The sequence below is a fragment of the Pezoporus flaviventris genome, unplaced genomic scaffold (genome assembly GCF_033815535.1).
Source record: "Pezoporus flaviventris isolate CSIRO_AGI_PZ_B2104156 unplaced genomic scaffold, CSIRO_AGI_Pfla_v1 ptg000047l, whole genome shotgun sequence".
Lineage (NCBI taxonomy): Eukaryota > Metazoa > Chordata > Aves > Psittaciformes > Psittacidae > Pezoporus > Pezoporus flaviventris.
The window spans coordinates 2,756,834-2,781,544 of NW_026892595.1; the positions used below are offsets into that span (position 1 = coordinate 2,756,834).

The 24,711-nt window shown below is 38.3% G+C and overlaps 1 protein-coding gene across 2 annotated transcripts in view; it reads left to right on the plus strand.

The window, feature by feature from the left end:
- WDR37 (WD repeat domain 37) overlaps positions 1 to 21,696 on the plus strand; it is a 42,073-nt gene extending 20,377 nt beyond the window's left edge. For both annotated transcript variants that reach the window (XM_061468037.1, XM_061468036.1), the window contains 8 exons: positions 878 to 949; positions 3,010 to 3,054; positions 3,858 to 3,934; positions 5,238 to 5,475; positions 6,361 to 6,502; positions 16,102 to 16,236; positions 16,995 to 17,109; positions 18,507 to 21,696. In XM_061468037.1, the coding sequence (XP_061324021.1) occupies positions 878 to 949; positions 3,010 to 3,054; positions 3,858 to 3,934; positions 5,238 to 5,475; positions 6,361 to 6,502; positions 16,102 to 16,236; positions 16,995 to 17,109; positions 18,507 to 18,638 (956 nt within the window). In that variant the 3' untranslated portion in view covers positions 18,639 to 21,696. The remainder of the gene's footprint in view (positions 1 to 877; positions 950 to 3,009; positions 3,055 to 3,857; positions 3,935 to 5,237; positions 5,476 to 6,360; positions 6,503 to 16,101; positions 16,237 to 16,994; positions 17,110 to 18,506) is intronic.
- The last annotated feature ends 3,015 nt before the right edge of the window (positions 21,697 to 24,711 follow it).

Sequence of the window (24,711 nt, forward strand, 5' to 3'; positions counted from 1 at the left end):
GGTACAGGTACTAATGAATAATTTACTAGATCTATCAGGATCCAAAAATCTTTCTAGAGGCTTTGTGTGGTTTTGTAAAATTGCTAGGGAAATAAACCATAACCACTTAGAATTGGCCAGTTTGAAGTGACAGTCTTTTGAAACTGGAACAGAATCTGAACACTTACTGGACATGAATATTATGGACCCAAAACCTCTGCTTCGTAAACTGAGCTGTTAATAATTTTTATGTGTCCACATTTTGTCTTTGTGTGGGACATCCAGTTTAACTTGGAAACAGTAATTTTCCAATTCAACATTAAGGTTCTTCCCAGTTACAAATATTTATGAATTAATTGTTTTTGGATAAAGGAGTGGAATTTGGAGTGAATTCCTTTTTAAGTGAGTTTTCATTGTGCTCTGCAGTGACTTAGGCAGTGACAGTATCAACCCTAACTATTCTATGATTCTGTGACTTCTGTGCAGAAAGTAAATAGTCTGTGTGTAGAACTCTTTTTGTAATGGCTGCCTGACTTTATCACTGAATGATTTCTGTGTTTTCTGAATCTCGTGATGCACAGTTGAGACATTATACATAATTATATAACCAAGTTAGCAAATATATCAAAAGTAGAATTTGCCTTTGAATACTTACTGCAAATTAATCCAACTGGGACAGCACCTTTACTTTCTAGGGGGAATTGTGTATTAAGTCATAATGATAGGAAGCTTGTATATTTCATATATAAGGCAATAATAAAGAGGATTTGGTCTGTCCTACATTTGAAATCTATTTTGTATGTTATGCTCTACATTTGAAGATAACTTTGTTGTATGTTTTTCACTTTTAACTGATTCATTTGTAACAATATTTACAGCTGCTTTTCAATCTTTCTAGATCACACTGCTTTGCTGTGGAGCATAGAAACAGGGAAGTGCCTTGTCAAGTATGTAGGGCATGTTGGATCAGGTAAGATGAGGGCATGTTGTGAAAACTGGAAATGGAGTGTGGGAGGGGGAAGTGTGTTTTAGACAACTACAAAAATGTTTATCACGGTTTCACTTGCAGGTTTGCCAACACAAGTAACAAGTCAGTTGTGAAGTTCCACTAATCTTTATACAGAGAATGTTTTGTAATGTGATTCTTGGAGAGGCATATTAAGACAGTTCTGTAAATGCTAAACGAATAAACAGGTCCATGTTAAGAAGTTCACAGGCATAGATATGACACTCAGAAGTTAAATGTCAGAACTCACTGAGGTCTCATGCATATGCAGAGCAAGAAAAGCTTATCAGAAATTAGCTGATTTGTAGGGTCTGTGTTATTTTTGGTATACAAAATACAGATGCTGGGTGAACATTTATTTGCACTTTGTTTAATACATGATCCCATATATAATTTGTTGCATAATACTAAAATCTTTTTTTGAAGGCAGCTAACTGATGTAGGCATTTGTTTGTACTGGTATGAATATTATGGAAGCAGTGTTTTTAAACCCCTCCTTGAGTGGAGAGGTGCACTGCAGTGAGAGTTTTTGATGTTTGTCTTCAATTTTGATGTCAAATTTGACAAGCACCTCATTAGCCCCCTTCTATTTCATAAGGAGTTACAGTATAGGATTTTATACATCAGCAGTGAAGAGGTTTGAGCATTCTGAGTGATCATTTGAGTTGAGTGGTCACTAGGTGATCCATAATGCCCCCAGTGGTATGTTTGGTTAAGTAACTCAGCTAGCACATGACATGAACTCTGTGGCAAAAATACAAATAGAATTAAGTTCTCCTGAAAGTAGTCAGCTACTTCAACCATGAATTCTACTTTTCTGCTATATGAGTTCTACTTTTTCCTGCTATATGACTTCTAGTTCCTACAACACAAAGATACTAACAGATAGATGCATAGAAACAACAGGTAACACTTCAGCTTGTTCAGATAAATCAGGTTGTTTGCTGCATGGTGGGGGTGCCTTTATCCTCCATAAAGTCATGTTTAAAAAACTCCAATCACTTGGATTTTGATGCTGATAGTTTGGTATTTTGTAATTGCTATTTGGCTAACCATGAAAATAATAAAAGCTCTAACCTGTATATAAACGGTTGTGTGTAAACTAAGTTATTATGTATAAATTTATATAAATTCTGCATACCTTATAATTTATTTAAAAATATACATTTCTATAAATTATATTTAAAGTAATGTATTTTTTCATTTAGTAAAACTTGTTTAGGTTTGACAGTTGACTAGAAATGGATCAAAGGTGTTGGGTGCCAGCAGCTGGTGCACTGTTGAGTTAGTTCAGTGTGAACAGTTTGGATATCTCTTTAGAGTCATTACACCATGCTCTACTGACAGCATCAGCATTTTCTACTTGCATGATGGATGGAAATGATTTCCAAGTTCTTTCTTGAAGAACTGCTGAAGAGAAACTTAGGGATTTTGCTTAGTAATGAAAAGTAATTAATTCTTACGCACTGAAATAAAAAATGAATAGGGTGGTAGAATTCTTGCAGGACTGTTTTAAAACAATGTTTTGATTACATGTGCTTGCAGGACTGAAATCTGATTTGTATTATTTGCATTAGGTTTTTAGGTATTTGTTCTTGCAGTCTTAAGTAATAATCATAAAGTTGATGGTCATAATAAGCAAGTTTTTGATATGTTAGGAATACTTATGAATACTTATCTTTATGGAGTCCAAAGCATTATTTCCTGTCAGCTTACACACGATTATTCGAGTGTGGCTTGTTTATCCTCTGTAACATGCAATGCTTGTAATAGATTCAGGAAATAACTTGCTAGAAAGTATGTATTGTATAATCAACTGTAGCTTCTCTCTTTGATACTACTTAGGTTTATGTACTCAGAATACCATTATGCTTTATCTCACCTAAGACTTTGCTATACTACAAAAATTTACTTAAAATCAAAGACTTCTTGATTTTTTTTTTTTCAATCCTTTTGATGCTGAAACATTACAAAATAATTGTTTTAGTATACTGACTTAAAACTTTTTTTTTTTTCCCCCACAGTAAATTCCATAAAGTTTCATCCAACTGAGCAAGTGGCTCTTACAGGTATGTGAAGTTTTTTTCATATGCTAAGTATGCTAATCATGATGGAAATATACATGTAATTTGCTAGTATCTTTTGGGTTGTAGCCCCTCTTCCTACTATTGTGTCAGTGTCCTTGCTGACTGAATTGTTTTTATATTTCAAGACATAAAAAATCAGAGCTAGATCTTTCCATCTGGGGTTGTTGTATTGTATTTTGTGCTTACCTGCTCCAAAACAGACACTTAGAATCATATGTCAGCTGAACGTTTGCAAATCCATGAGACCTGATGGAATTCATCCCAGAGTTCTGAAGAAGCTAGTGGATGTTACAGCAGGACCCCTCTTGATCCTTTACCAAAGGTCTTAGGAGTCTGGGGAGGCTCCTGCTGACTGGAAGCCAGCCAGTGATATTACAGTTTACTAGAAGGGTGTGAGGGAGGACACAGGGGACTGTTAGTCCAACCTCAGTTCCTGGAAAAATGATGGAGAAGATTACACTGGATACTGTTGAAAGGCATTTAAAGAATAATGCAGTCATCAGGTACAGTCAGCATGGGTTCACAAAAGGAAAGTCCTCTTTAAGTAATTTTATGTCCTTCTATGATAGGGTTATCCACCAAGTGGATGAAGGGAAGATGGTGGATGTAGTCTTTCTGGACTTTAGTAAGGCTTTTGATACTGTTCCTTACAGCATCCTTCTGAACAAGTTGTTCAACTGTGGGATGAGTGGGTTCATAGTGTGCTGGGTGAGGAAATGGCTGAAGGAAATGATCTTATTTATTCTCTCTCTTTTTTTACTTGAACCTCTCTACCCCCTGTGCAGCATCTGGAGACCAGACAGCTCACATCTGGAGATACTTAATACAGTTGCCTACACCTCAGCCAACTGCAGACTGCAATGTAAGCAATCAAGTTGCTGCAACTGTACTAATTGCACAGCAATTTCATCAGCTACAGGTTTTATGATAAGGCTGAATGTTAGATTTATACATAATTAAAAATTACATGATTTCAAGATTGCAAAAAACGGGATTTTAAGGTTTTAGTTTAATAGATTTCAGCCTTTCTTTCAAAAACAGACTCACTTAATGTTTTCAAAGATCTGTGGTGCAGAATAGGATATGCAACTACAAGTAATTTACTTTTTGTTCAAGATGGTAAATGTATAAGTACACGAACTCTCAAGTTAACATTTTTAGTAATAATTCAAATCATAAATAATAATTAAATTCTTAAGATAGATTCTTGTAGCTTAACTTACTGAGGCACTTGTATTAGCTATAGTTGCTTTGAATTGAAAACTGATGGTAAAGACGTGTCACTTTGACATTTATTTAATTTACTGATTTCTAATTGACTCTTGCCAGCACTCATCACACTGTCTGATATTGTCGTCCCCAGGCTTTTATTTAGTCAGTACTTCTATTTCCTAGACTGTCAAATGCTTTTTTGACTTAAAAGCACCATTACTAAATTGCGAAGACAAATGCGTTTTATGGCAGGAGCTTCACAGCAAGCCAAGCAGGGGCAAGAGATGGCTGGGTAATACGAGGTAGATTTCTGAAGGCAAAATGTTTGCTTCAGTTTATTTGATTTGGTATTTCTACTTTGAAAGAGCAGTACCAGTGTTATCTTTTTTACATCCAGATATGGTGAAAGAAAAGTTTATGTGTCTTGCACAGGCAAAAGAGGTTCAGAGAGTGATGCTTCATGGTTAGCAAAAGAATTTATTTTCATTCAGTTTACATCAGCACTGCATGATGACTCTCTATTGACAAGCGGACAAATGTTGATTATTTTGATTCTAATGGATAAAAATACAGCTGTAAATGATTGTCTTCCCAGAGACTAAAATAGTTCAATGCCCTATTAAACGCTTCTTACCCTTAAATATTGAAAGGAAAAGAAGTCCCTTGATAAATGTGCTGCAGTGAAATTCAAGCATGATAGAGTAAGGACTTAGGAGATAATAAAGGGGATAGATACTCAGAGCTAAACAGTTCAGAAACTGTGTTTAACTCACTTGTTCCTCCAACTAAGTTTTTGAACGTGAGTGCCTCAATAGGCTAGATTCTATAGAATTAAGTTACCCATATTGGCATTAAGGGGATTGGGAAGCATTTACATTGTAAAATGCAACTTAGAGACATTCTTTCCCTTTTATTCTAAATCCTTTTTTTTTTTTAATTCTTGCATTTTATAGCAATTGTCTGGAGAGGATGAAGTTGAGTTCTCAGATAAAGATGAACCCGATGGAGATGGGGATGTTTCTAGTGATTGTCCCACTGTCAGAGCCCCGTTAACTTCACTGAAAAGCCATCAAGGAGTGGTCATAGCAGCTGACTGGCTTGTTGGGGGGAAGCAAGCTGTGACAGCATCGTGGGATAGGACAGCAAATCTGTATGATGTAGAGACTTCTGAGCTTGTCCATTCCCTTACAGGTATTTGTTCCCTTACAGGTATTTGTTCACTTACAAGAAGATAGATTGGTGGTTCATTTTTGTATGTGGGATTATTTGTAGATACCAAAACATTGGGAAAAGTTTTTTATCTGGAGTACAATGTAAATGTATACAAGACTTACAGTGTTGCTCAATCATGAAATGGTTAGATTTGGAAAGGGCCTTAAGATCATCTGGTTCCAAACCCCTGCTTTGGGCAGGGATACCTCACACTAGACCATGTCACCCAAGGCTCTGTCCAACCTGGCCTTAATGCTGCCAGGGATGGAGCTTCTTTGGGCAGCCTGTTCCAGTGTGTCACTACCCTCACAGTAAAGAACTTCACAGTAGCTATCCTGAACTTCCCCTGTTTAAGTTTAAACCAATTTACCCTAGTCCTGTAGCTAAAGCCTCTGATAAAGAGCCCCTCTCCAGCATCCTTGTAGGCCACTTTCAGATATGTTGTAATGATTTCTAAAATTCTGAACCTGTGAATGCTCTAAGCATGAAATTGTGTTCCTTTAAACTTGTGATATAACTTATGAAGGTAGGTAGTTTTAAACTAAATGTAGCCAGATTTTAGTTCTTGCAAAATGCTTTTGCTGTGTTTGTGGTGTATTAAGTACCAATGACCTATCATTGCTACTTAATAATAATAATGTGAAATGAATACTGTTGTGGGTTTTTTTCCCCTTTTGCTTTTAAATGCAATTCTAAACTTTTACAGTGGAAGTAACACGAAAGTTCAGAATGATGATTACTATTATTATTCCTTTCTCTTTGGGGGGAAAAAAAGAAAAAAATCATTAGCATTTCATTCAAAGTGTACGTGGAAATGAAAATTCTTATTTTCATTACCTTACATGTTCTCATCTGCAATTGTAGGGCACGACCAAGAGCTAACACATTGTTGTACACATCCCACCCAACGTCTTGTGGTGACATCATCACGCGATACAACCTTCCGTCTGTGGGATTTCAGAGATCCTTCTATCCATTCTGTGAATGTCTTTCAGGGCCACACAGAGTAAGTCACAGTTCCTTCATGGGTTTTTACAAGTTCCAATAGTATAAATGTATTCTTCAGTTGCTAATCTGAACAGATTCCTGTTAGTACCTGCTGAGGTACTAAGCTAGTTCCCCTGCTTTATGAGACTCATTTTCACAGAAACCTCTAACTGTGCCCTGTCAGGTGTAACATAGCAGTGCTTAATTTCCAAAACAGCAGCCAGGGCTTTTGGTGTGATATTGCTCATCTGGTAAGTCTAGATAAAACTCCTTTCAATTAGAGCCAGTTTAAGGAATTGGCCAGTTTAATGGAATAGACCTTGAGCAACCTCTTCGGTCACTGTTACTCCAGCTTTTAATTGCCTTCATGTTTGTGTTTGTCTCGTATTGTCTGTTTCCATTTGGTTACCTGAATGGGTGAGTTTTTGGTATTGTCATAGGCTTTTTCCACCAAATACACTCCAACTTACAAGAGTTGCAAAACTGCCTTCACTCTGGTGGCTAGGTCTGTGCAGCTCCCAGTTGCTTGAGGGAATGGCTGCTACGGAAGATAGTACTTCGCTGGGGAACACAGGGCCAAGGCAGTGGTTTGGTAATTTGCAGTCAAGACATACTTTATTTTTGGTCCATTATTGTACTGCCTGTTGGCAAAATGTTTTTAAGTTTTTAATCAACACTGTAATAATCTTCTGTTAGAAGAAACTGTTTAATCTGTTGACTAGGACACCATACACCCAAGACATTTTTTGGCTTTCATGCATGTCTCTTTGAATAATTTGACAAATTTTTAGTATTTTGATAGGTTCTTGGAATCAGTTCTGTAAATTGGATGTTACACTCATTAGCACTGATGATTTAAAGCCCGCAGTTCTAAGTTTTAAGAGCCTGTTGCTAAGTACTTCGTGGTGAATGGCTGGCTGGAGCTCAGAGAGCTATTTTTTTTTTTTTCCCTATGTATTTCACCAGATCAAATCATAGTGTGTTAATTAGATGACTGACATCTCAGTCACGAGACCACACATAGTGTTTATCGTGTTGTAGTAGCCCCCAGAATCTAATTCCACCCCAGTACTCCCCCTCACAGGGGATCCAAACTGTTACTGAATCCCTGCGGTGCGTGCCCCGGAAGCTCAGCCCCGTACCCTCGCGCCTTCCTTGACGCTGCCGGACCCTGGCTCCTCACTGGAGGGAGGCGATCGCTGCCCCGGGCAGCACAACTATAGCAGCCCGAGGAGGCAGCCCGGCCCGCCTTTCACGTTGGTTCTCGGCCGCGGAGGCCCGGCATCGCGGGCGGGGCAACAGCACCAGCAGGTGGCGCCGTCGCCCTGCCATCGCGCGTGGCCCCGCGGCAAACCGCGCCGAGAGAAGCGGGGTGGGGGGAAAAGCTGCCTTCTGCCTACTGGAGCCGTGCTTCAGGATTGGGATTCCTGCCGTCGCGAGTAATTTCCCATGTAGGACATGCGAGGGAGGGGATGGAGGCTTTAAACGTGCTCCGAAGTGCTGGGAGTTGTTCCCTGCAGTGCCCATGTGTTGAGCGACTGAGGAATCCTGCTATGTGCAGAGCATGACTTCATAAAGTTAATTGACATCCGAAAATGTAAAGCAGTTGCTGTGTGCTATAAAGTGGTGTTCTGTCAGACTGCGCGTATGTATAGCAGTTGTGAAAGATTATTTGTATTTTAAGTAAGTTGATATCTGTATTTTAAGATACCTGTATTGATATTTAAGTAAGTTGATGTAGGTGAGAATTCACCTATTTTTTTCATGTTCTGAGCTTGGTTTATTAAAAGCAGAGTATTTCTTATAGTCTGCTACTGTGACAGTCCACGAAAATAAATTCTTCTTCAGTAAGGCCAGGATTTGTTGGGATCAACATATCTGTCTCAAGCGTCTCATATTGATGCCTGATTTAAATTAGGAGGTAATCTTAGTATGATTGCCAACTCTATGTTAGGTTGTTCCGATGGTAATGGTTTCAACTTGGCCCTTGGTAAGTTCTGTAAATTGCACATCCTGGTGTTTAGTTAATCTCTCTGTTAAACTTTTTGTGCCTCTCTAGAGTTTGTTTGGCTTCAGTTTCCAGCTGCTGGATTTTAACTTGAAGAGCTTTGTTTCCTATATTAATAGATACTTAAGTCGTGATAAGTTTCCTGTATTTTCTTCTCTACAAAGTACCAGTTCTTTTTTACGAGTTACCTATTTTGCCTCAAAGTGTGTTTTCTAACATATTTTGACATTTATATGTCCACAGACCAAGTTTTGTACATTGGTAGTACTTTAGCACTTAAAGACTGCATTTGGCTGAGTCTTCAAAGTACATTCAGGTCTTTCTTGAAGTTACATCTTCCTAGGGAGGTTTCCAAATCTGTAAACATTGCTTGTTTGTATTTTTCATATATATGGCTGTTTCAGTTCAGTGCATGACTCATTTGCGTGTGCCCTGCTCACATAGTGATAAATACATCTTGTCACAGTTCCCTTTAGGTTTGCCATGTCCACAGATTGTCTCACTTATTCTCTACTGATTAAAAAATAATGAAATAGTGAGGAAATAAGACTGATTTTTTGTAAAATATGACTATTATTGCCTAATTTTATGTGTGCAGCAATAAGGATTTATATTACTAGTGCTGTTAATCCCCAGTCACATCCTGCTTAGATGTTTAAGGTAGCCCTGGGAAAAGGTTACATTTGTATTATCATCCAAACACCTACTTGTTGTATGTTAATTAAATTGATCTCCTGAATTAAAACCTCCAAAAATTATACTGGAGATTCAAATTCCAACACCTTTTTTCCAGCAGATACTGCTTTAAAATACATGTTTGATAATATATAACACCAACTGTTTTCATACTGAGAAATTATTAAATTTAGGGGTTATTGATTTGAACTCTTGAATTAAGGTTTTGCTCTGAAGAGCAAAATGGTTCTGGCATCTATGTGGCAATTTTCATTCCAGCTTCACTTCTGCTTTTGTTTGCTTACCCCCGTACAGCTGTGTCTTGTTGGGGCTCTGAAGGCCGTTCTTTTCCAGTGTGGTGACCTAGTTGAACAGCTATGGTGTTGACATGCTCTTGCATATGTGCTTGATGAGCATGAGAACAGCATATTCTTTCTCCTTTCCCTCTGGTTGTGTGGCTGTAGGATGCCAGAAAGGAAAGTTCCTGTTCATTTGCTGTCTATATGTTTCTGAATATGCCGCTGGATGGTGACCTGTGCGCCTTCCTAAGACCTTTGGAATTAGAGGATTGCAAATACGTCTTTCTTCTTCAACTTTTCGTCTTCAAAATCCAAAGCTTGCTGGAAAATCTGAATAAAAAAATGTGAGAGTACTTAAGCAGCAGCTGATTAGGATGCTGGGCTGAATTTTGACATTTAGTGAATTGGGAATTAATGTCAAAATGGCATTCTATATCAAGAAACTAATAATTGCTTTATTTTTGTGGACATTTGGGTTTGCCAAGGTCAGCTGGCTTTCCTAGGTTCTTTATTCTGCAAGGTTTAATTCTCATACCCTGAGACGTGTCTCTTGTTCTTGAAAGACCAAGTTGTGGAAGGGGAAGATGACTTTTCTTCAGGCAGTGATGTAATTGGACATCCCTCTTGGAAAGTAGTCTTACTCTAGATATCCTCAATATTATAAGGTCACTGCTAGGTGTTCTTACTCAGCCACGTTTTCTTAGTGACCTACAGCTAGATGTAGTTCCAAAAATGCAGGTTTTGCACCTTTGACTAAATGCTGTGCTCGGAAAGGGAGTCCTTTGTGCCAAACAAAATGTCACGAGTTGGATGCTGTCAGTGGAGTTCAACTAATATTGTCTGTCCTTTTCAAGATAGTTCTGTTCTTGCTTCAGCTGTTAATGCCGTAAGTAATGCTTTGTCTACCATTTTTCTGTTGTTTCTAATCAGAGATTGCCGTAGGCATTTGCAGTTTGTGAATCGTTCATCCAGCTTCTGTAAGAAATGCAAAATATTTCTGATGAAACAATCACTTTTCTCCCGAAGCCTCACTGATTAACTAGACGATTCTGATATTACTGTTAGTATTCCTGCCTTGTTGGGTCTGCTGTTGGTTTGTGGGTTTTTTTTTTTTTCTCTTAAATTTCATTGAAAAAGGCCCGAAACTTGCTTTCAAACACTGTTCTGATCCCACATTTGCATGTCGCATGTTCTCTAAATGAAGATTATGGCCTGGACTTTAAGCTCTAGGTTTAACTTTTAAAATTTTGTGCTTCTTAACATGTACGTATAAAACCCTTCTGGTTCGCATTTATTCTGTATATGTAATAGAGCATGTCAAGGTTTCAGTAGTGTTCTTAGAGGTGTTAGCAGGTTATTAGCTGATAGCTCAAGCATCCAGCTTTGAATTTGTCTGACTTCCTATGTTGTTAGCTTTCTTGTGAATCTGTTTCAGGACAGATGGGGCCGGAATGTTCCTGTGCCTTCAGCTCAGCCAGGTTACCTCTCTTTGCTTTCTTGCATAGCTTGAATACCCCATTTTTTATTCTAACCTTCCCTCAACCTAATGCTCATGGAGTTGTTGAACTGCTGAAAAAGCAATTTGAAAGGTAACATTATTCAATAGTTCCGTTTCTTTTATGTTCTTGAAGCTTTTCTGTTGTCATTGGCAAACTTCCTTATGGTAAAAATTGCTTTCTAATTAATAAGGAAATATAAAAATTGAATAAACTCCTTAAGCTGTAAGAGTAACTGCTTAAAATCAAAAGCTGTGTAGCTACAAGAAACAGAACAAAACCAACCAAACAACAAATCCTTTGGGTCTTTTATTTTGGGGAGTAGGGTATGTAATATACAAAGTTTGATTGCAGTTTGTGTTAGCTGTTAGCTTTGTCAGTCGCTTTAAGAAGATGTAGGCAATAAATCTGTATCCAGTTACTTATGAGTGCTTTAAGCTTCACTACAATAGATAGGGAGAATCTTAACTCCATTCTTGAATGCATGCAGTAAGAAATGCTATCATTTTTTTCAAATGACCCAGAAAAGAGCATAACCAAAGGCCTTCTCTTTGTATCCTATTGAGTGGAGCATAATGTTTTACGGTGCGTTGTCATTTTAAAGCTTAGGTAACGCAGCGATATTGCAGGGATAAATGGACCTGTTTTATCCCATCATCAATGTAATGGAATTGATTTGAAAAATACCTGCACCTTAACTAATTTACTAACTTGCCATTGAGTAATTCTCGTAAAAGCTAGTTACTGTTTTCAATCCTGTATCATTTTATTATTTTAAGACAGTGAGAAAAGGAGGTAATGGCAATTTTCTCTAAATGTCATGAAATGCATATCTCTGGAATAGCCATTGTTGATTTAAATACTAAAAATATGATTTTTTAGCACTAACAGTTGGCTCTGAATTTCTCCCCCACCCCCTTTTTGCATTAATTCCTTTATGATTTGTTCTTGCCATTTCTCAAGTTGGAAGAAAAACTTCTGCTGATATTGGGAGATAAATCTACGGACTTTGGGAATTCTCTGTGTCGCTCTTCCTGGAGTCAAGTGCCTTTAGCACTTCTGAAATCTGAATGCATGGGCATGGAGGTATTGGTGTGCTTCTTACCTGGGAATTCTGTGGCTGATGCCATTGCTCTTTCAGATTGGCAAACTGTTGTCCATATCATGACTTCTCTGCAGGCTTCTCTGTGTGGGGTTATGCTCTGTGCCCCTAAAAGAAAGAAAGCTCTTGCACAGGAAATGCTGTAATCAAATAGAGCTCCCTTTAGGCTTTGTTCCTGAATTTTACTACTTAAAATGAGGGGAGCATATTTGAGCATTCAAATTTTGCTTTTTAAGTACAATGTGGTGTATGTGGAATAAATTTATCTGAAAGCTCTCTTTGGTCTGTTTTCTCCAGAACTTCATCCCACGCACAGATTAATGCTTATGAGTAGATGCCTTTTCACAGGCATGAAAGCATGTCTCTCAGGGTTCAACAGTAAATCCCAGTATAGTCTGCAAATCAAAATGGAAACAGCAGTGTTAACTTTTTCTGGTGCATTGCCAGTAAGGGTTGTGTATCAGCATTTCATGGTCCAACATTTTCAACATATTTTTCTTCTTTTTTTTTTTTTTTTCTTCTCCCTTTTTTTTTCTTCTTCTCCTATGTGTGAAATTTCAGCAAATTGTTATGCAAAACAGTTTTGTGGCTCAGTGTGACTGGGGAGACAGCTGTTCAGCCTAATGAGGAGTGCTAGCACTACAGTATTTCTGTTGATTGAGACCCACGGAGGGAGCAGGATGTTCGAGGCCAGGCAGCGGTGTGTGGTGAGGAAGTGCCACGCTGTCAGCTGGAAGTACACGCTCGGCTGCTCCCTATGACAAGATAAATGAGTTTTGCTGGGGTTTGGCGGAGGCTGAAGCTTTCCTGGAGAATAGTTGTAGCGAACCAAACTCCCTGTGGGACCCACGGTTTGATGTGTCATAAGACTGCTTCCTCTTTGCCATTTTTTTTTTTTTTTTAGATGTCCTACAATACCTGTCATCTTTTTGAGTTATTAAAAGCCTAATGTCTTCTAGCATTCCATTAACACAGGGGCTGATGATCTTTTGTTGATGCTTTTTATTAATTTAGCCAAGGGGATGTTAACCACAGTTTTAGCTGGATTAGAACAAATGGAAGGCTAGTAAAAAACCCAGGAAGTAAAACTAGCTTTGTGAAAATACAGGAATAAGTCTTAGTCTTTGTGATACGGGTGGGGTTAGGGAGGCAGTACTTTTGAAAGGTTATTTGTATATTGGCTGCTCTGACAGCCTCTTTCTTATAACACAGACTTTGCTTCCCTTTCTTCTCACTTTCTTTTTTCAGTTTGGCTGAAATCCTGTTTTAGTTAAAACCAAACAAAAACCCAACCCAAAACAAAAATATGAGGTAAGATGCCGCAGTTTGGAATAGCAGTGGAGACAAATCATGATCTGTAGTACTTAAGAGAACCTATGAGCACAGCACTTGCTCACGTCTTAAGTCAGTAGTGTTGTACATGTTCTTGAATTCAAATGTATGTGTTTGTTGGTTTGTTTTGTTGTTTTTTTTATAAATGTGAACTCAAAATGTTCCACAAAAAAGCCCACAGAAACAAACAAAAACCTGCCTGGTCTTTACTCACATGACAATCAGGTGCTGATAAACCCTCCCTAGAGTTGTCAAGTGTGAGACTGATACTGCTTTTGGCCTTGTTATTAAGTTACTTAAAACTTCTAGTCTTGTAATCTTATTTTGAAAATGAGATGTCTTTGAGAATTAAATCGAGTGTATCTTCAAGTTGTCCTAGAAGAGTAATGTTTCATTTTTAAAAGTATAATATCTGAGACTGTTGGGCATTATATCCATATACTGTTTGCTTTGAAACTGTGACCAAAATCCTTTATCATACTTCAATAAAAAGTCCTTTTCTATCTAGCCTTTGAATTCAGATAGAAAAGGCTGATTTTATAGTCACGTGTGCTTGCAAATAGTGCATATCCCAGCCTGCAGTGCCTTAGGGTAATAAACAGGGCAGGGAGAGGGGTAAGACCACTGAACACCTTTAAAGATGTTCGCTGAAAACAGCCTGACAGCCTTCCCTTTGCTCTTCTATCACTTTCCCACTCAACAGAGAGAGCTACAGCAGAACTTCACCACATTTTTCTTTTTTTACAAACTTTTTCTTTGTGTACCCAGTGATATTTGAGTGAATAGTTAAACCACAAACAGCACAGGAAAGAATTTTGTTTTCTTGTGAGAATCTTTCTGGTTTTACAGGACAAGTAGGGGTCGAGCTAATCTAGAGCTGGCATTCTGTTTGCATGGTGATAGTTTTGAATGCTTTCATTTGAAAAATGATAAATCTAAAAATGAGAACTTTATGTGGTCAAAGAAATATAACTCTGTTTGACAGTGATAAGTGATAAAGGAGAACCAGTATGAGATCAAAGAAGTTGGAAAGCTTTAAAGTTGTGAAAAAAAAACCCAAACCCAACCCAACATTCAAAATTGGAAGATTATTTTAAGACAGTTTCACAACATATTCCAACTATAATTGGAATAAAATGTATGATGAAAAACAGATTGGATTTGTCTGTTGGCAGCAGAATACTAAAAGACGCTGTATATTCATTCATCTGGAGCTTTTCTATGACTTGAATGCCTTATACTGCTTATACTGTTTGCGTAAGGAAGTCTCCTAATGTGTGTGCAAAGTATGGAGATTAATAGTGAATTTTAAATGTATAAACATTGTTTCAAATGTGTAACAGCAGTACAGAGTTCAATGAAAAGACTGAATGTTTTACTGGGGTATTTTGCAGCTTGTATAAACAGCTGGTGAGGAAGGAGATGCAGACGGTGGTGAGTGTAATGGGGGTCAGACTGGTGGAGAAAAGTTCAGTGCTAAGAACATACCAACTCTATCCTGCAGTAACTTGACTACATGAATGAGTTTTCTTCCCAAATGTGAAGGTGGCTGACGAAAGAAACTTATTAGTTGTATCTTTCATGTATGTTCTAACTCCTAGTTCATAAAGTCCAGAAGATTAGGTGAAGGCCTCCTGGTTCTTACTGTAATAATCTCCCTGGTAGCTCAGGTGCACTCTAATAATGCATTAGGAAACTTGGTATCAAGAATAAAGTGGGACTTCATCTTAATTAAAACTTAATTTGGTGTCAGTATAAATTAAGAGGCTTGCATAACCTGGTCTGTTGTGACCTGGCTAGTGCTAATCTCAATCAGCAGCTTGAATAGGACATGAATTCAGATTGCTGCAGAACAACCAAAGCGACAGTAACAGCTGACAAAATTCCTAAATTCTAAGAAATTGACGTGCATGACCCAAGTTACAAGATAGGTTGTTAAATCAAATCTGTAGAGACAGAGTTGAGAAGCTTTCCCTAATGATTTTAGAGAGAGACAAAAATGCCTTGCTAGTACATTGTGTGGGCAGAAAGTAACTGGTTTTAAGTTGGGAATTCATGCAGTATTAAAGTGAAAGTAGTCGTACAAAAACATTAATTTCTTAATGTGAAATAAAAGTAAAAGATCATCATAAGAACTGTTCATCTGAGCTCAGCAATATACTGTTCTCTGAAAGTGTCAAATGCAAAGACAAAATTCTAATACAAAATTCTTCATATAATCCCTTTGGAGAGTTCTAGAGAAGTCTTTGGATGGAAACTAAAAGTCTTGATTACTAGTCTCAAAACACTTGAGAAGAAGAATTGAAGTGTATGCTACTAATTCAGTTTTGGGTGTCTGATAAGTCTGCTGGACATTAATACAGAACTTCAAAAGTGAATTAAGATTTCAAGAGTGAACATGACGAGCTCATAGTAGGGTCAGTGGAATATGAGAGATGCCTCTAAGTGACTTGCCATTGTTGGACTTCACTTAGCGCTTGGGCCAGTCAAGTCCAGTATACCTTAAGTGACAGAGGTTCTTGTAAGAATACTTCTTTATTCTAAAATATCCACTTGGAATTTTAATATTTCAGGTTACTTTGGTTAAAAACAAACAATCAAAAAGGCAAGTAACATTTTAAAGGACACATGGGAACAGAAAATAGAACTTTCAATCAGATGCTAGTTTAGAACTTGATAATCTTATTTTTACTTCTGATTGTTTAGCACTGTGACATCTGCAGTTTTCACTGTGGGAGACAATGTTGTTTCTGGTAGTGATGACCGTACTGTAAAAGTCTGGGACTTGAAAAACATGAGGTCTCCTATTGCAACAATCCGTACAGATTCTGCAGTCAACAGGTAAGCAGATCTGAATTCCTGTTTTTCTTAATTCACATTTTCTTATTTAATTCTTAATTTCTTTCATGTGTGGGAATAGTTCAAAGGTGCACTGGGGAGGTTCAGACTGAACTTCAGGAGGCATTTGTTTACTGCAAGGGTGGTCAGACACTGAAACAGGCTTCCTAGAGAGGTGGTTGATGCCCCAAGCCTGTCAGTGTTTAAGAGGCATTGGGACAATGCACTTAATAACATGCTTTAGCTTTTAGTCAGCCTTGAATTGGTCAGGCAGTTGAGCTTCATGATCACAGAATGGTTAGGGTTGGAAGGGACCTTAAAAATCACCTAGTTCCAACCCACCTGCCATGGGCAGAGACACTGTTGTTGTAGGTCGCTTCCAACTGAAATAGTCCATTCTATCAATTCACTGAATATACATTTAATTTTAGTCACTAAAATTAAAGTTGAGATTTGTGAGATTTTGAAAAGGTCTCAAGTGGTTTTATAAAATACAGGTGTAGTCAACATTAATTTTCAGTAAATACATAGTATTGCTTTTCTGAGATTTGATTTTTAATGGGATGCAGATATTAAGGCTTCTTGAGCATGTCATACAATAGAAAACACCTTAAAGGTTTAATACTTTTAATCTTTTTTTTGCTTGTAAATTTTAGTCAGGAAAAAATTCAGCTGTATCGCTTCCCGTGAGCTTAAACTTGTCCTGTCAAGTTCTATTCTCATTGTTTTGTACATCACCTACTTTTGTCTCTTCTGTGCAGGATTAACGTATGTGTTGGCCAAAGAATCATCGCCCTTCCACATGACAACCGACAGGTTAGATTATTCGACATGTCAGGAGTGCGATTAGCACGCCTCCCTCGCAGTAATAGACAGGTAACTGAATATTTGTAGCCTTAAAGTATGTCTGCTCTTCTTTCATACAAGGTTAAAAGTAACATTTGGTCTCTCTAGCTTAAAAGCTGAACAAATACTGAAAGACACTTGTCTATACAAATGGGCTATTGTTAGTTATTGAAAACGACCAACATGCAAATAAGTAACATTTTGAATTTTTTAATTGGAATTGGAAATGGTATTTCAAGTGGATGTCATAATCATTTTTCTCCTTACTAAAGTGAAACTGCCTTCTTTATGACATGGAAGAAATGTGTAAGAGCGTTTCAGATGCATATTATGCGTAAGAGCATTTCGGATGTCTTGATGTGAATCGTGTCAGGAAAGTGGCTTACTACAAGGTTTAATGATGGTGGTTTGTTTTTTTTCTTTCAATTACACAGTGTTTAACTTGTTAAATGAAGAAACATAAAAGGAAAAACGTGGGGATCAGTTTTGTGAGCTCACCTTGTATGATTTGGTGATTGTGTTTTTTAACTTCCCTGCTTATGCACGTGCATTCTTGATATTTGGTACCATGTACTAAACTATTCTTGCTGCAGCCATCAAATTTTGTGCATTTGTGGTGCTATTTGGCATGGCAAGCATCACTAATGGAGCAAATTAGACTAAGTGAAATTAATTGGATTGTGCCACTTCAATAGGCTTTTTTTGGGTTGATTCAGCAGCTCTTGACACAATTTCAGAAGGGGTTTTAAAGCTTAGCCTTTTTTTAGTCTTTTTCCTAGTTTAGTTATTTTTACTCTATTGTTTAATCTCTGTTTCTTTTTCTCCTTTTTTTTTTCTTTTTTTTTTCCTTTTTTTTCTTAATAGTTCCATTCAGGCTGACCCTACTGAAATCATGGCAAATTTTTTGGTATAACTTAAATGTTGGTCAGAGTCCTCTTTGGGCCATTTTTGTTACTGTTGGATTTGAACAACAGATGAGGCATTGCTTTTCCCCAGTATGACATATTTCCTGCAGTAGTATTAATCTTTCTGAATTATGAACATGATGGACACTTAATCTTGCAGGTTTATAGCAACGTAGTTTCTGGCAAGTAGCTGCGTATTTTAAGATTGCTCTTAAAATTGCTAAAATGAAAATTCAGTTTGCTTTTGTAAGTAAAATGTAATGAGATGGCAAACACACCTTGGAAATGCCAAAGTTTTGATGCACCTGTTCATATGCTTCTGTCATTATGGATCCGGTGCTGATATTGAGTCTCATCATTATAAAGGTGAAAGTAACAGTGACGTCTGGGATTCTCAAGTACTGTTTGTAAAAACTGGCATGAGCCTTAGCAAGTTTGCATTTTGAGATCACAATGATCTGATGACATGGAAGCTTTCAAGATATATCATAAGTAATACTGCTTTCTCCTGAACTGTTGCAGGGCCACAGAAGAATGGTGTGCTGCTCAGCATGGAGTGAGGACCATCCAGTATGTAACCTCTTCACATGTGGATTTGATCGTCAGGCTATTGGTTGGAACATCAACATCCCTGCTTTGTTACAAGAAAAATGAAATGCTGGAAGAATTTCTGTGTTTTATGTTGCCATGGACTTCTACACTTCTACAGACTCTTCTGAACACTGGTCTGCTGTCGCTGTAAAATCTCTTCCTTAAGTGGAAACTTTAGCAGATGTTCTTGTTACCACATTGTGCACAGTTTGCATGAATTGTACAGAAAATGTGATGTTTTTTGTTTTGTTTTTTAATTAGTCTCGTGTATGAACTTTTATATTTTGGCATCCACTGGTCAATATGTTCACTGTTGCATAGAGCACATAAATGTTCATAAGTTATTTAGCATTTAATAGATACACAGTAGGGCATTACATTTGTGACATAAATGTGAAACTTATGTAATTAATGTAGAGAGTGTATAGCAGTCTGTTACGTTTTTTCATGATTACATATCTGCCTTGTGTTAAAAAGAATCTGCAGGGCTAAAACCTTGAGATGAAGTGTGAATTTCATTAGTTGTATGATTGTAAACATTTTCCTGTTTGCATCTGATTTGGAATACCTTTTTTAGTGCCACAGTATAGTGCAACTTCAACTCCATTTTTATTCCTATTACTGGGAAATAGTAGGTTTGAGAAGGAAAATGCAAGCAGCTTGTCGTGAGTATAGACTGCCAGGTTTATTTGGAATGCTTTTTGTACTTTTTCTTCTGAAAAAGAAAAATATTCATTCTCCCCTTCTTATATAAAATGGTTTTAAAATCTCATGGCATTTCATACTAACAAAAATCCAGAATATTATGATTCCAGTCACTGAGATCTTGTCAAGCAAATTTTGAAGCACTTTAGTTTATAGCTATTGTTATAAACCATTTATGAAAGTTTGACTTTACCAGTGAATGTGATCTGACCTTTGTAAGAAGGATTGCTTCGTTTTGGTGATCTGCCCAGAAAGGAAGGAAGTGTTTTGGGAGTTGTTTTTTATTTTTTCCTTGTTTATATACTTACAGTGAGCATACTTTTAATTGTGTTCACTTCCCATGTTTTTATTTTGAGCCAGCAATACAAAGTAAATGAGTACTACCTCAAAAGTGAATGTTGGTCAAGATGCATTGGATCTCTCTGTAGCCTAGAAAAAAAGCACTTTTGGTCTCTGCTTGAAGTACTATCTCTGACAAGAAAGACAATCATACTAAATGTGATCCTCAAGACAAGTAACACTTAAAGCTAATGAGCAATATGATAAGTAAACATCATCTGTTACCTTTCTGTTCTCAGCCCTGGTGAGGGCTGCTGTAGCCTCTATTCTGTTCTAGGAGGGGCTAATTAACACAACTCTCCCTTCTTTCTCCCAGATGATCTTACTCTGGTTTTGCTCCTCACTGTGCTTAGCTTTTTTTGCACTGACAGTGGGGTGTTACACTGCAGCTGCTGATTATAGAAGTAAATGCAGGTGGCAGCTGATGTCTTTGAAAGAACAAAAAGGTTGTTTACAGACACTTCTTTTTAGCTAAAGGGATATACTGCCCCTAATTCTCTGGCATATCACGGTATAAGATGAAGGGTGTGGGTAAGCCAGGGGTGCTCTCTTACAAGGGAATCATGGAGCTGATGATGAGTGGTATAAATTATTAGGAACTTTTATCTCATCACTATAATTTCATGAAACTATAGCTGTGCTCATGTCCTCTACAGTTATTGTTTATAATGACAATAAGACGGATGTATTAACTGGTTCTGCTGTTAAATATCAAATAGTGGCATTGGAGTGCAGTGGGATGGGATGATTAATGTGTCACTGAGGAATTGTAGGGAAATTGGGGTCCTATGCATAGTTTTGGAGCATAACCTTATGGAAGCTCAAGGTATTTAATGCAGAATGTATGTAGTATCTCTACAGAACAAGTCATCATAGTAGCTTGGGCCCTTCTTTTTTCTGTTTGGGTTGGTTTTTTTTGGTTGTTTTTTTTTTTTTTTTTTTTTTTTTTTTTAGATACAAGATATATACAGAATTGTACTGAAGTAATCTTAAAATACCAAACCAGTGAGGTTGGAGAAAGCAGCTGCAGAGTTTTAAGTCTTCTGATAACAAGGGTTAAAGGATGGTATCAAGGTTTATTTTCACCTTTTTTTTACCTTCTATTTCCCCTGGGGTTTTAACTCTTGGGAGAAGCCGTTTGATGTTGGGTTGATGGTTTTATGCTTGAAGAAGAAAAAACTCACTTTCAGTTGGTAACAGAGAGTACTTTACACAGGTTGGTGCTGTTTAAAAAAGAAAAAATATCTGTCCAGCCAGCAGAAGCAGTTTCTCCAGCATGGTCTGCATGTAATATCTGGAGCAATGACTATCCTTTTATTACGAGGAGAGGGTCACTGGGTTTGATCCTGCTAAACTGAAGTGTCTGTTTAAGCTTCTCTAACACATACATATTACAGGACCACTAGACTCTATGCAGTTCAATCATCATTGCTGCAGGCTTTTTATATCACCAGAGGGACCATCCTCTGTCACCAGGAATGGGATGATTACCCGCCTTCACTTTGGAAAAAATCAACTAAACAAGGTGCTAGAGCCACGCTCTTAGAGGCAGGCTAATACTTAAATCAGCTGAACATTCAACTACCACTTAGCTTAATTTATATACGGAACCAAAGGTGAAGCGGAAGCTGCCGTTCCCCTAGAAGCAAATCACATGTGAGCAGTGGTGGTGAATAATACTACACCGACTAAATTATGTGGAAAACATTTCATGGCTTTGAATGTTCTAAAGAGTGTTTTTCAGCACTGAACAATGTCCAGCATTTCATAAAATGGAGGAGAGGTGCAGTTACAGGTTGTGTTGTGCAGAATTTCACAAAGAACTCATCACTGGGCAAAATCAAGCTTTTCTGTCTTTCAGGCAATGCGTGTCAATTTTCACACAGTTTTGTGATTACAGTCAGAAAGATCTGGAATGAAACATCTTATTTGTTGCCTAAACCTGTGAAAACTACATTTTTGGAAAAAAGAATTTGTAAGTTATGTGGAACCACTTTTTATTATTCTGCTGATTTGTTTTTAGATGTAAAATGTTTTTCATTATGATTCAAAATGCATTAAAACATTCAACAGTTTTTTTCTTGCAAGTTTTCTCTCTTGCGTTAAGGTTGCTGTTCATGTTAGTATTTCACCTCGGTGGTGGTAGTCAAAGGATCTTCCTATATATTATCCACTGTTTTCTACTCAGAAAGTTAATTTCTGAGGCATTGATGGGCACAGTTCTGGTGGAAGGTCAAGTCTGTCCGCCATGGTAGGACTTCTTGGTAGTGCAGATAGTTGTGTTGCCTGTTAAGTATATAGAATGAAAAGGTGCTCGGACCTGCACTTATAGAGTCTTCTCCAGTTTTGTATGGAAAAGTACATTTTGTTATGCAAATTATGCAAAAGTGTCCATGTGACTTTTCACAGTGCTCTGTAAATGGATTTTTTACATGAAATCGAAACCAGGTCTTATATGTTTAGAATACAGCGCCAGTATTGCAAAACTTCTCTGTTGGGGTACCCCACCATCAATTTTTCTGTAGCTTTAAAGGTTGTTTTCTCTTTGCACCCATATTATTCAAAATACAAAGCTTTGCAATGTTGAAATGAATTTCCAAAGATGAGGTGTTATAGTAAGCGCTGCCATTGGGTTTCGGAGGCCCTTGAACGGTGCTGCCTAGCCATTACCTGAGTGTAGAAGATTGCTTTGTGCGCACCGCGTTTTCCTTCAGTGTGCTTTAGGATCCCTTATTGCCATACTGAATTCTCAAGAGCTAGCGCTCTGGAGAGCTATTATTAATCAGTGTCACTGGTGATAGGGACTGGAAATAAAGACCAAAGTTACAACGTGGCACAACTGATGTGAGGGTTGGACTGAGATAGAACACCAAATCCTGGTTTTTAGTTGATTTTAATTAAGGGATTTAAATCAAGCCAGGGTTTCTTGCAACTGATTTAGACTTTTGATGCTGGTAACCTCCTTAATCCTTCTAATAGCCTAAGTTACACACACTTTAGAAAGGGCATTGCTGGTTGCGTTTTGGCAAGATGAGTATATGTTGAAGCCTAGATTGTTATTACTACTACTTTAAAACTTGTGTATAAATAGCATGCACAAAGAAGTGGTTTTGGTAGGGTGCCTCTGTTCTGCAGGTTAAGAGAGCCACTCTTGTCGTGCATCACAGTTTGCTCTTCAGACTGCTGTAGAAATTTTATTTAATGCTCCACTGAGACCAGAGTGCATCACTGAAAAATTATCCAGCTTTGTGATACTCAGAGTTGTTACCTTTTCCAATTCCCATAGGTCACAGTGTCCAAAATGTAAGCATTTTGCAGGAGTCTATGGAGGAAATACCATTTAATTTGGGCTGTAAATCCTGGCCAAAATGTACCCGTGACTGGGAGAGATGTCATACTAGAGAAGTGTGGTGTTTTGCACATGTGCTGTGGATGCTGCTTGTGAGTGTCCTCTGGGTGAGGATATTTGTTAGTAGCAGGACATGCCATTCCTCAGTATTGCCCATGTGGGACTGGTAAGCATTTGCAGCATCTAGCCAATTGCCTGCATTAGCAGTTTAAGTGCCTTGTATTAGTTTTGGGAGTTTCAGTAGGGTGGTTCAGTGTGCCAGGCAGCAGTTAGAATTTAAGCATTCAGACTTTCTGCTGGATAATGAAGATGGTGCAAAGTGTCCATGATGGCGTATACAACGGAAAAGAGTTGACAGTAGAAAAGAAGTTCTGGCTTCAACTGTTTTGAAGATGGAAACTATTTTTTAGCCTGGCTGGCACCTGTTATGCAGTGGAATGGCAGTACTGATAATTAATCATTGCCTGGTGCTACCTGAGGCCCTGTTTCCAGCTGCTGGTAATTGCACAGTTTCACCTGCTTCCACCAAAACTTGCCCTACTTGTGTAATAATAGTTCTGTGTGGTTCTCCTCTCCCATTTGCACTGGCATCTTTCTTCCCTCCCCAGGATAAAGTAGATTTAGTTATGTGGGTTTTTTTCAAATCATGATGCCAATGAAATAAACCCTAGTGTGCAGCCCCATGAAACGCCATCCAGCAGCTGGGAGCAAGCATTGATTTTAGTGCTGACTCTGCTGTCGATGTGCTTTCTGTCATCTTTTTTCCACTTGGTCAGATGCCAGTCTTTAATGACGGAAGTTTCTTGAAGGCCTGATGTGTTCTGGAGTTGCTGAAGGCTGTATCAAGTCTGTGCACCTTACCTGACGAGAGAAACTAGATTTGCAGTGATCCTGTAGGTGGGTTAAGGCACCAGAAAGGAGCAGACAATGATTTCAAATGCTACAGAAGAGTTATGGAAATGGGGTCCAAACTAAGGATAAGGAATCTGTGGTGTATGAGTGTCCTGGGTTCAGCAGTAGCAGTCATGTTTTTCCTTTGTGTTAACTGGTGCAGTGCTGTGTTTTGACTTCTAGCTTGAGAACAGTGTTGGTGAAGCCGATGTTTTCGGTTGTTGCTAAGTGATGTTTACCCTGACCAAGGACTCTGTGAGGCTCATGCTCTGCCAGGGAGGAGGGGAAGCTGTGAGGAAGCAGAGACGGGGTGCCTGACCTGGGCTGGCCAAGGAGGTATTCCATACCACAGCACGTCATGCCCGGGGTGGGGGGGTAACTGGGAGTTACCCGGAAGGACACGGGCTTCCGGGTGGAACTCGCTTTCTTGGCCGGTGGTATCGTATTCTCTTCCCTTGTTATTTTCCCTTATCATTGTTTTAGCTGATAGTAGCGGTGGTGATTTGTTGCTGGACTGTTCTTGTCTCAACCCGTAGGAGTTGCACTCTCTCGATCCTCCTCCCCGTTCCTCCGGGAGCAGGGAAGGGGAGAGCCCCGGTGCCGGGGGGGGGAGACGGACACGGACCTTAATTGTTGTCAGCTTGGCACCACTCACTGGGAGTGAGTGAACAAGTTACCTGACTGGGTTTAAACCACGACAATGAGGGAGTAATGACCCAGCATTTGAGAAGAAAATAAGATTCTATGAGCAACCCAAAAAGGCAAATTTGTGATAAGTGTTTGGACTGCAGATGAGGAACACAAAGGAAAAATAATGAAGGGGAATGAAAAACTGGAATAAAACTGGGACAG